Genomic DNA, 12,663 nt, shown 5'->3' on the forward strand with positions numbered 1-12,663 from the left:
TCATTAATTCGCTCCTTCTCTCTGTCAAATTCACTATTTTATTTACTGAATACCCACCATGTCCTGTGTAGCACAACTGTATGGAGGTAATTATGTCTGGAAAAATTCTGTACACAGAGCTAAGGTTTTAGAAAATACCATGAGTGGTATTGTACTACTGAGAAAAGATATTAAATCTCGGTAGAAATGTAATAACTATTTGTCACAATATCTGTAATATATTTAATCACTTTTTTCTTTTACATTTTTAAAAAAATTTTTACATTCTTCTCTTACTATTAAAAAAAAAAAAGAAGTCAAACCACTTGTAACCCTTCCATCAAACAACCAGCACAGGAGGCGATGTGCCAGACATCCCACACTTTTTCACTGCATATCCACAGTTTCTGTTTTCTTTTAACAAAGTTGAGGTTCACACTATGCAGTTTGATGTCCTTCTACGTTTAGCCCACGACACGCCACAGCAGTGCAGGTGCAACTCGCCTGAAGAGCCCAGCGGCGAGGCGTGGAGGGTGACCCAGCCCTGGCCCAGGCCCTTCCTCACTGGGTGACCTCTGGCAAGCCACCAGCCCCTGTGCCTCGTCTTCCTCACATAAAAAGTGGGCTCACAGGAGTTCACAGGAGTGAAGCACCTCGGTCATGCGTGGAACATCAATGCAGGAAAGTGTGACTGTGCTGGGTCCAAAGAAAGGGCCTGCGAGGAACTGGAGGGCACACTGTGAGTACAGCAGACAATCTCTGATAAACCACAAAGTGAACTCCTTGCAGGCTGCTGAAAGCTCAGGTCAACGAGATCAGGAGACAAAGTCAAAAAGTGTCCCCCTTTGAAACTGTGATTTAAATAACAATCACGAGAAAATGGATGCTGCTGGCTGCCTGTTGGGCACTGAGGATTCAGTAAATAACTACACATATATCATCTCAGCTAATATTCATAATATTGTAAGTCAGGTATGATTCTCTTTGTTTTAAAAAGGAAATGAGATACAAAGAAATTCACCAAATCATTCCAAGCTGTAAATGGCAGAGTCGAGAGCAAGCCCACAGCCCATTCCGAAACCTCAGGGTTTTCCACCATGCCATGGGGCCTTAGCACAGCCACTGGCCACGAGATGGGAGAATCCAGGGGGTTATTTCCCCATTTCAAATGTACACGTGACCTTTTCTGCGCATAAATCAGCCTTTTCTTACACTCGTCAGCGTGCACAGATTAACCACAACCTTATCATATTTGGAATGAGAATCAAGTTGAGCTCACGCTCTCTAGCTTCACCCCCACCACGATGCCAGGGAGCAGATGGCCCTTACCTCAGGGTTCTCAGGTCCCACAGTTTTATCCCATCACCAATGGCCGTGGTCAGGAAAAGATTATAAGCCTGGGGTTGTTGGGTCGTAAAGGATGATCCCTAAAATTGTAACGGGAAAATTGAGATGTACTTTTAAATGCAGAATTAATAAACATTATACTAATGATATCTAACAATATCTGAATCTAAAGTAAAAATTAACACAAATTTTTTTCTTATTTATAACAATTTCAGAATTGGAGTCCAAAAATTTCCATATAAAGTAATTAACGAGGGTACATTTTGACCTTAAGAATTATCGATGTATGTTTCCTCTATATGTAATGCCACTGAGAGTTATAGAACTATAAAATGGTAGGAGAACAAAAGACTGAGATATTTACACACCAAAATTGATTTGTAAAGTATAGATCATAACCCATATTCAGTAAATTATCTGAAAGATGCCCCTTAATAAGCCACTTAAGGTTAAGGTCAGTTATTAATCTACCAAATAGCAAACCCTAAGATACTCTGAGCAGCTTCCTGTGATGACAACGCAGATGACATCCACCGTGGCCTCCGAGACGCCGCAAGGTCCTGGCCCTGATTTTGACTTGCCCACCCCATGCTGCTGACAAAAGAAATGTTGTCCTAATCTAAAACGTCTCACCAAATGGAACCTAACTCCATTCACAGAACATCTGACTCCAAACATTACCTGAATATATCACAGTGATTTCCGTCTTCCTTCTACGTCAAGAATATCCAAAATATTAAGATAAAGTTAACGAAGGATGCCCGCAAGAACTTACACTTGGAACACACCTAGAGAAGGCTCTTCGCTGACAAACGGGAAACAGAGGCTTACGTTAAGTTCCATAATGTTCTAATGGAAAGACAGACACAGATGATGGCAGTCATGACGCCTCACAGCAGTTGCAAGTTTTGTGGCTAAAGAGTGAAAAACTGAACAGAAAATAAATGATATATAATGATCAAACCTTTTGAGAGAAAAAGAGAATTTTTAAAAATTCTGTTGCATCCAGTAGAGGGTGAGGAAGAGGAAATAAAAAAGCAATGAAAATTCACCCTAAATAGAAAGAACAGGAATTTTTTTAAAGGTAGAAGAAAAAGCCAAAAATGAGACCCAGTGGGTGAGTAATCACAGTAACCACACACAGACTAAATGAGCACAGGAAGGAAGATAGTCTTAGGCTGGATTTCAAGAAAAACACTTAAAACAAGACGTTTTTTAAAAGGCTGAAAGGAAAGGGTGGGAAAAACAGCACACACTAGCTATGCAGAGGCAAGATTGCAGAAGCACTAGAAAAAATTAATATAAGGCAAAGAAAGCCTAATTAAGAACAGTTTCTTAAAAATGATAAAAGGAATAACTGGACATGAAAATGTAAGTCTGAACTTAAATATGTCTAATAACATGGCCTTCAAATACATAATAGAATTTTAAGGAGAAATTGACAATATTATAACCACAATGGGAGATTTTAACACCTTTCTCTAATTAAAAAAATATCAAGCATACAAAAAACCAGAAAGACTTGAACAATTGACATATAATTAACAAGGCTGAGCCAATGACCATCTGTGCAAACGTATATCCAGTAGTTGGCAAAAATACATTCTTTTTATACATATATGTAATATCTATAAAAAGCAAGCCAGAAAGCCAAATTTCTCAACAAATACAAAATCTCAAAAGACACCAAGAAAATCAGTACTATACAGAGCACATGCTCTCAACACAATGCTGTAAAACTAGAAATCAGTAGCAAAAAAGATTACCAAAAATTAACTTATATATGTGGAAATCTAAAAGCAAACATCTAAATAAAGGCTGGCTTGAAAAAGACCATAATAAAAATTAGAAAATATTCAGTGCTAAACAATAATAAAACAGTACATGCTAAAAATGGCAAAATGCAGTTAAAGCAATATTGAGAGGGAAATCGATAGGCTTGAAGGTGTATACCAGAAACGCGTCCAAATGGACAAAATGCACACACACAACACGGAGCGAAACGTGAGCGGCCCAGAGACAGGGAGTCCGAGGCCTCCGCGCAGACGCTGCGTGTGCCCGCCAGGGAGAGAGTCCACCAAACTCAGAAGGACTCGTCAAAGATGGATGAGAGACAGGGTGGAGTGTTACCTCCACCAGTAATCGTTTCATTTATTTTTTTTAAAAAGACAGCAAGATCTAAAACTAATAAAGCAAAATACCAACATAAGCAACTATTTCTGAAATTTAAATCTCCTGTGTAATAAAATTGTTTCATTTTAAAAAGCATTGAAACCTTTACACTTTTTTTTAGTTTTTCCATTTGGATCAGCTGTCTAGTACTACTATACATTCACATCACAAAAAAGCAAATATCTTATTCAAAGACAGAAAGAGTAGCCTATCCAGTTTGAAAAATCCATAAAATAAAAACACCTGCTATGATTTTTAAAAATATCAGTAATCATAAAATATTTATGTTTTTTCATTCTCAAAATGAGTCATTTACTGATATAATAAAAACAGGAAGATAAGGCCATCGCTTTCTGATGTATGTGGCACTCTTGCTACGCAATGACAAAGTGAGGTAATTAACCTCTGTGTGTCCAACACAACTGGGACATCTACAGGGCTAATTAGAGGAGACCGTTTTAACGGTGGTGTGCGAGGACGCTGGCAAAATAAGGCCCCCGGGGCGGGACTAACGTGGCTGTGCTGACTCCTGTGCTTGTTCATATTCACGGCAAGCGCGGCACTCGGGCCGAGCACGACTGTGCTTCTCGCGAACGTGGACTCGCACAGGGACGGCTCACGGGGAGCGGCTCCCGTCTGACCGCGGTCAGTTTGAGGTCTGGGATGTACCTTGCGTAACCACACAAAAATTTAAGAGAAGCTTTTTAAGAAGCAAGTTATCAGAACACAGTGCGAACCTCTGCAACCTCACACTCCTTCCCTTTCGTTCTGTCATGTACTGTTCAGATGTTTATTTTCAAGAAGTTAAACCAGTTATTTTCCCATAAAAACCCTCAGAACTATTTTTCCTAATATGACACCTCTCATCCAAGAACAAACCACGATGATTCCCAAAATATCACAATCATCACGAGGAGATGACGCAGATCTGAGGAAACTTCAGGCCACTGCATGGTCATTGCACAAACTGTTACAAAACGTAGAAGAAATTTTAAGCAGTTTCCTAAAGCAAAGACACTAATACTCTCATCAAAAAGACCCAAGATTTTAAGAGAAGAATTCTCCTTGGACTGGCATATCGGAAGGTCACTATGTCATCTCAGGAAGCATGTATGACCACAGCCACACAGGGCTCTTCAGAGTCCTGCCTCATAGACACAGTCTCCACCTAAGCTGTGGAGTGACTTTGCTAAGTAGCTCTTTCAGGACACACCTGAAATGTAGGGACACAGCTTCAGAGAGCCAGTTCCGACTGTCCAGATGTCCATCAGGAAGGAGACACCTCCTCTGGCCTCACACCACTCTGTGAAGACAGGTCATTAAACTACCACCCAGTGGAGACCGGGCAATGGCAGCGGCTTCCTCAGAGGTCTCCCTGCATCCACACTTGAGTCTGTCTGCACAGCCAGGCCCAGCAGGAGGCAGGAACCACAGCCTATACTCAGACAGGGAGTTGCACCCAAAGAGCCTGCATAAGCTGTCAGGCACTGCCGAGTGAGGGGACATGCAGGGTCACCACAGGTGTCTGTGCTTGGAGGGGGCACCAGAGCCTGGAACCCTGGCCTCTGGGTGGGAGGCCCTGCTGAGTGGTGCTGCTGCCAGGGTGAAGGAGCTCTCCCCAGGGGCCAGGAGGTAAGCCAGAGGAGCCTCCCCTGCCTCCTGCAGCCTGCCCGTGTCCGGCTGCACCCTGCTGGCGAAGGCTCACGTGGCTTTCAGAGCGCTTGCTGTAGCACCACAGAGTCAGAAAGTGCGGCTGCGGCAGAAACCCGAGGGCAGCTGGCACCCTGGGGATTCACAGCACCCTGCACACCTCCCCTCACATTCCAACCCCATCAACAGTGAAACACCTCTGCTCTGCCTGGCAAGATGCAGCGACCCTGCCCCTGCAATATGGAGGGACACAACATTCAAACAGTCCTTGCCACCTCTGGGCTGCAATGATTACACCACAGCCCCTCTGAAGATCATCTCACCCAGAATCTAACAGGAGGGTGCAAGGTCCTTGCAGCTGGACGCAGGCCATGAAACTTAACTGCACACACGTCCACACATCCACAGCATACACATCACTCACTCACATCCTGCTCAGACCTTCATGAGGGTGCCCCCTTTGCAGAGTTAATTCCAAGTCCTGACTAGGGCCGAGCAGCATGAGGGTCCGTCCCCCGCCCCCCATCCACCGCTGCCGTGGTGATGACCGCTCGCTGTTCCTCAGGGGCACACCTGCTCCCTTCCCTGCTTCATGCACCTGCTGCTCACAGGTGACCTGATCAGCCAGAGCACCTGGCCTCGTATGAACACAGTTTTTGTTTTGTGAGGGTTTATGTTCCTTGAGCACGGGGACCACGTTTTCTCTTCGCTCATGTGCTCGTGGAATGGTGCCAAGCCCAGAGTAGTTGTCAACGGACATCTTTAAATGAACTAATTGACAGGTGTACACACACACACATGCATACATGGACTTGCACACACATACACTCGTACATGTGCACACGTACACACGTGCATTGCGATTCATGTGTATACACACATGTACACACCTGCATGCACACACACATGCACACACATACATCCCAACCTTAAAGAAGTAGGAGTTGAAACAAGCACTGACAAATTTAACTGTGTTATTAGGAACAGGTATAGAATCAATTGTTCATCCCAGGGACACATGGTAACCACCTAACTACCCCCAGAGGTAGGATTTTTATAAAGAGAAAAGAGAACCACTTGGAACACGTGATCTAGGAGTTGAAACAAGCACTGACAAATTTAACTGTGTTATTAGGAACAGGTATAGAATCAATGGTTCATCCCAGGGACACATGGTAACCACCTAACTACCCCCAGAGGTAGGATTTTTATAAAGAGAAAAGAGAACCACTTGGAACACGTGATTTTAATAAAATTTAATCTCCTCAAAGAGATGAAGAAATTACTAAAAACAAAGTTTTACATAAAGTCTGCTATTACTCGTTATTTTTACCAGAGCTATAAAAATAGGAAGCTTTTAAAGAAGTGACTCATCTTTTACTGAGTCCCCCCTCGAGAGAGCACTGGAGAGAGGGGCTCCAGCAGCGCCAGCAGCTCCCTGCAGGTAAACCCACTCCCACTCAGAGGAGGTCACTGCGAACCCCACCCAGAAACTATGGCCTGTGAGCCCCACTGCAGAAATACAGAGAGGGGCTTAACACGGTCACCAAAGAGGACTATGGCAGGGGCGGGGGGACGCGTCGGTGTCCACGACTGGGATAAATTAGGGTTCGCACATTTAAAAGAGCGACCGGTCGCTTGTTGAGAATCACTACGAGCCGATTCAGTGTTAAAACGTGCCTGATTTTCCCCATGCCAACTGGGGCAGGTTTTCACAGGCCTTGGCAGATAAGTTCAGGAGTAACACAGGCCCACTTAGAAAGTAAATGTGACAGAAACAAGCAACAGGCGAGGGCACTGTGCTGTGTCAGCATCAGGCAGAAGAGCACGAATGACAGACAGCACATGCAACGGGCAGCATCAGTAAGGGACCTGGACGCACTGAGTAACGTGGCAGGAAAATACATAGAGAACCTTCCAGAAGTGCAAAAGGAAATTGAAATTTCACCACAGTAAGAGTGGAAGCCTCAACATACCCCTCTCAGGTTTGACAGATTTAGCAGATCGCATATACGTGTCAACTGTCTGGAGTTCCTGCGAGTGAGAGACGTGGGCCAGCACGGGGTGGCGCTTTGCTCCCTCCTCCTCGGAGCTGAGGGCCAGACACACAGGGCACCGACCAAAAACACCACAACTACTGCCAAGGGACAGAGGGTCAGGTGGTCTGCTCGTGTTATTCAGGAACGAGAGAAACTTCATTAATGTAATCATAAGTAAAAAGGAAGATTAGTAAATTTAATTAAGTAACTTATTTCACGAAAAGTTTGACAACGACCTAGGACAGAGTTTAGATGACCAGCAACACACAACACCCTGGCCACGGCCTCTCACTGATACTCTACAATAGGCAGAATGCGACGAGACCCGGGGACTCAGTTTCCCACCAAGTCAGAGCAGGGGGAGCAGGAGGGACCCAGCTCCTGAAGATGGACCAGCGCCAGCGCCGGAGCGCATGCCCGTGGGTCTGGAGACTGTCCTCTCAGGGCCCTGCCCGGGCAGCGCGGTGGCGAAATCACCCCACAGGCACGGGGTGGTCACACAGACACAACACCAGGACCTGACACCAGCGTGGCCCCCACGGTCCCTCCTTCCTGAGAGGTGGGGCCCACAGCACATCTGCCCTGAGGCTGAGACAGGTGTGGAGCCAACAGAAACAGTTTCCCCACAAAATAATTCATTTCACCTTTAACATCTAATAGAACCAATACGATGTTAATAAGAAAATAAGGATTGTCTCGGTTAGTTCCCTTCACTTTCCTCAGTCCCTGACAGGGTAGAATTAAAGCATCATGAAGTCTGGGGTTCAGCACAGGATGCCGTCAGGCCTCGACAATGTCTCCTGCTGCTATTTCCAGTTTACTGGAAATATCTAAACGGTACTTAAAAGTCGGAAGACATTACAATCCATTTAATAATGACAGTTTTAAAAGTTGCTTTAAGAATATGGGGAAATAAAACCATTTGAACCTCCAGTCGCTTTATGTCAGTACCTACAAATACTTCCCACACATTATCTCCCACTTACAGAAAGTGCGCCCCCTCCTGCATCTGCTTCTAAGTGTTCCCTCTGGGTTACTTACCCCCCTGTCACCACGGTTCTTGACTTTACAGCAGGGATTCTACTTGAAGAATAATTTTTAAGTTAATGACTGGACTATAAACTAAAAGAGTTCATCTGAAAGAACAACGTTTTGAAGGAAGACAATTCAGAATTAGCATGAAATTTGTAACTTGGAAAAATGCCAAAAACAAAGTGACAGTTTCATAGGGGCATTAAAGCAAGGGCTCGTTATGGCACCTGTTGATATTCTGGTTTGGGGCTGCGCTTAGCGTCTGCAGGGACACAAACCTACGCGCCTTCTCTTCTACCACCACTATCGAGAACCAAAGCTGGATCCTGGGACGTGGGCACCAGCAACCGGCCGCAGGGCCTCCATTGGCAAATAATGAAGAGGACGGGACACAGGTGGCTCGTGATGGCCAGGGCGAGGCCTCTGGGGTTTGACCAAGCAAGCCATTTTTGAGCACCAATTGTATGCTGGCAAAGTATGTGCTCAAGAAGGTCAGAATCTCCCGGGAGAGACGGTTGGCCACGAATGGTTCCAACTGCGCTGATAAGGCCTGTTCACGGCAGCGAGGACAGGGGCAAAGTACAGGACTGAATCAAAGTCCCGGTGGCCCAAGATGCCTCCCAGAGAGTGACGGCTTGCCTGCATATCCAGCCACCAGGTGGTGAGTCAAACAGCAGATGGTGGGACATTCGATGTCACCTCTCAGGCAGGGGCCGTGCTGTGGATGTGGAGCAATGTGATCAAATTTGTTTTAGAAACGACCTGTTTCCTGGGCTCTTGCTCAGAGGCGGTTGGCACCCTGAGACTGGTGCAGAGGAGCCTGCGTGCAGACCAAGACCCGCCTGCCACCTGATGGTCTGATAGTCTCAGAGAGTTGGGGATGTCCCAGGTCTCACGTCTGTGATGTGGGTCGTTGTACTGCAATCAGCACATAAAGTCACTTCGGGCAGCCCTCACCACTTGCATTCCTGTGAGAGCACAACAGAGGCACTTTTGGAGTCTTCAGACCACCAGGGCTAGATGCAGCCCACAGGAGCCGCCCAGGGCACAAGACGATGACCTGAGTCCAGAAATGAGGGCTTCACTGACACCCAGCATGAGACAGAGGGTCCTGACACCACCTGAGGAAACCAGAAGGAGACAAGACACAAGAAGGTGGCGGGGGTTTGTGTGCAGAGTCTGGCTTTTATCTTTGCAGCTCTGGCAACCTCTGAAGGCTTGAAAGCAAACACTGAGATGCTGCACTGTGCTTCAGAAGGCTCAGGCTGGCAGCAGGGGTGGAGTGCTGGGAACAGCCTGGTACGGTGGGCAGGTAGCAGCTGGGACAGAAGCTGCAGCAAGAGCTACACTCCACACACCACGCGACACGCATTCCTCTGCCACATCAGACATGGGGACTGCTGGCTGGAAAGGTGCTGCTTGCCACCCTCCTGAGGTCTTGTGGTCACCAGTAAAGGACTGGCAGGGTGGTGGAGGGTGTGAGGATTCAGGATTGCTGCAGCCACATGGAAACTAGGCCGTGTGCCATGGCCTGTCCCCAGGATCCCTTCCACGCTGGCCCAGCTGTCCCCTCCTCCTCCTTCAAGGCTCAGCCCAAGGACCACCTCCTCCTGGAAGCCTTCCCTGATGCTACTTTGTCTAAGGGCCCTGTGGGATGTTCCCACACAGACCCTTATCATAACACCAAACATACGTCATCGCCAATATATGTTTCTGCTCAAATTTGTAAAGAGTTTTTGAGGACAAATGTCATGTTGACTTCAGTCCACAGTATGCAGCACATAATATGTGCTCACGATAGGTCTGCTGAATAAATAAATCAAGTAATTTTTCAATAATAGGGCACTTCTATGCCTGAAATGGTCATCCTCCACAGCCATGGCTTGTGATCACACAGAACCGGTACTTTAGTGGACTGCGTGACACCCAGCACGTGAAACAGGCAAAGGCAGAGGTCGCCGTGAGCTCTCACCGTCCAAGCAACCACCATTCCCGGTAAGAACGTCCTATTTCCTAATAAGAACAGCATGTATCGAAATCGTGAAAATAAATGTATTTTAATCAAGCCAACAAAATAGAAACTCCTTTTTTATAAAACAAATCTTTATTTATTATGCTGCAAATTGCCTTCATACACCTTCACTGTCCAAGCAAATGCTTTTCATCAGCTTAAAATGTTTTAAGAAATCTATGATGATTTTCCTAACAAAATATATTCAAAAGCCAGGATGAATCTAAATGTAAGTATATTATAAACAGTACCTCATCTGGCTCATTAGGTCTCCAAAAACACAGTTTACTCAAGTATTAAAATAAAAAAATAAAGACAATAACCTAGTGAAGCTAAAACAAAATCAGCACTAACAGAGGAAATAAAGAAAATTTATCAAAACTTGGAGTCATTCACATACTCAGCCGTGATTCACTGCGTGCCTGCTGTGTGCCAGCTGACGGTGGGCAGGACTCAAGTCTGTCCATCCTCCCACATGGAGAGGGTAGACGCGAGACAGACTTTATAATCCACAGGCGTGTGTAGCCGCAAGCGTGGCTTGTGGTATGAAGTGTTCATAGGGGGTTGACCTGGTCGAGATATTGGGCTCACGTGGGACAACCTCAAGTTTAGATGGTGACAAGGGAAGGGGAAAGGTGTCCAGGCAGAGGAACCAGAGCAGGCAACGGCCCAGAAGTCCAAATCCTGGCTCATGGTTTATGTGGAGGGAGAGGGGGAGAGCCCTGAGCAGGCCCCTCAGCCCAACCCTCAGTGTCTTCACCCACAACAATCCTCACGGAGGTTGTGAGGATCACACAGGTAAAGGCCACAGTCCCCCACAGATACTCAGTGAACGTTAGCTCCCAGAACTACACGTACAGAATTCGGCCCCACAGATTCTTCATGGAGCCTAGTGGTTACTTGGTGTATTGTCTGAACGCTGGTGTCCTCCCAAAATGCGTGTGCTGAAACCTAACCCCCCATGCAACAGTGTTAAGAGGTGGAATCTCGGAGGTGATTAGGTCATGAGGGTGGAGCCCTCAGGAATGGGATTGGTGACCTCAACAAAGAGGTTGGAGGGACTGTCTTCTTTGCTCTGTGAGGACATGAGAAAGCACCGTCGCTGAGGAAGACAGCCTTCACAGTGGAAGCTGCACGTGCTTCGATCTCGGGCTTCAGCCTCCAGAACTGCGAGCAATAAGCTTCTGTTGTTACACGTAAATCACCCAGCCTGAGCTATTTTGTTATAGCAGCACAAACCGACTGAGACGCCCAGCATTCAGGGCATTCATACACATCGACCCGCCATCCCGATTTCAAATACGAGTCAGTCTAAGGCAGCAGAGAGGAGGTGGGAGACCCGGAGCCCACGGGCTTTCAGTCCAAACTCTCTGACCGTACGGGAGGCTGAAGAAGTCACCTCAAACTTTCTATTTCCCCACTTTATACACTTTCAGAGCACTCATAAAAGCAAGAACGGAAAATTCCAGTTCTTCCCCAATCTTGCCGGGACAGCATAAACACTTCTGTCCTCGCCGCTCCTGTGGCGCCCCTTCACGTCATTTTTCGGTGCTTGTGATGGTCAACTTTGTATGAATGCTATTCATGCCCACGTCCACCACCGTCTGTGGTGTTGTTTCTTTGAAGCAGAAGTCACATCTCAGTCAGTTTCTAGTCCTCTACTGCAGGTAGCAAAATTCTTATGCATTCGTTCTTAACGCTCATGGAGACAAAGGCATTGTGTGAAATTAGGTGCATGTGAGAATTAAGTGCTCTAAGCCAATCTCCACCAGCCTTCAGAAGTTCAGATTTAAAAAACAATAATAGCTTCCATTTAGTGAATTTAGCATGGTTAAGAGATTTGCATGCATTATCTTATTTAATCCTGTTAACAGAGAAAAGTATTATATGCAAAAGGTTAAAAACTCTATCATGTAATGGGAATGAGAGGAAAGAAACAAGAAAATTACAAGATGTCACACAAAATAGAATCACATCACTGACCAAAATGAAATGTCTCCTTTGAACACATGAGAAAAATTGGTTAGCTAAGTTTTAAAAAGTTATCTTTACCATTACTTTAAAGCTAGGGTTTCATTTAAGTAATAAGTAAAAAGCATTTATAATTCCAACATTACATTTTGCATATGCAACCTAAACATCTGAAACGATTTAAAACAAATTTGGAAAGCAAATTGGAAAAAAAAGTCTCAGACTGAGCTCTAATTTGCCAAGTTTTTATGGCTCTATAATAAACCTCAGAAAGAAATAAAGAATACAACACATAAAAGAAAAAGAAAATGGAGGTTTATAGTGGAAATGCTGACAAACCATTTTCCAAAGACCAAAAATTTTCACTGGCTTTGAAATTACCACCTTTGTAAGAGTCATGTACAACAAATTCAAAAATTAGATAAAGTCTTTTTCTAATAATTTGTAATACTTTAGCAACAC

The 12,663-nt window shown here is 45.3% G+C and overlaps 1 protein-coding gene across 1 annotated transcript in view; it reads right to left on the reverse strand.

Moving 5' to 3' along the window:
• Nucleotides 1-1,304: 1,304 nt before the first annotated feature.
• The window catches only part of WDR27 (WD repeat domain 27), a 61,230-nt gene continuing 49,871 nt past the window's right edge, over nucleotides 1,305-12,663 (reverse strand). Inside the window, exon 18 of the mRNA XM_008589178.1 lies at nucleotides 1,305-1,406. Coding sequence (XP_008587400.1) covers nucleotides 1,305-1,406 — 102 coding nt within the window. The remainder of the gene's footprint in view (nucleotides 1,407-12,663) is intronic.

This window comes from Galeopterus variegatus, unplaced genomic scaffold (assembly GCF_000696425.1).
Source record: "Galeopterus variegatus unplaced genomic scaffold, G_variegatus-3.0.2 Scaffold5285, whole genome shotgun sequence".
Taxonomy (NCBI): Eukaryota; Metazoa; Chordata; class Mammalia; order Dermoptera; family Cynocephalidae; genus Galeopterus; species Galeopterus variegatus.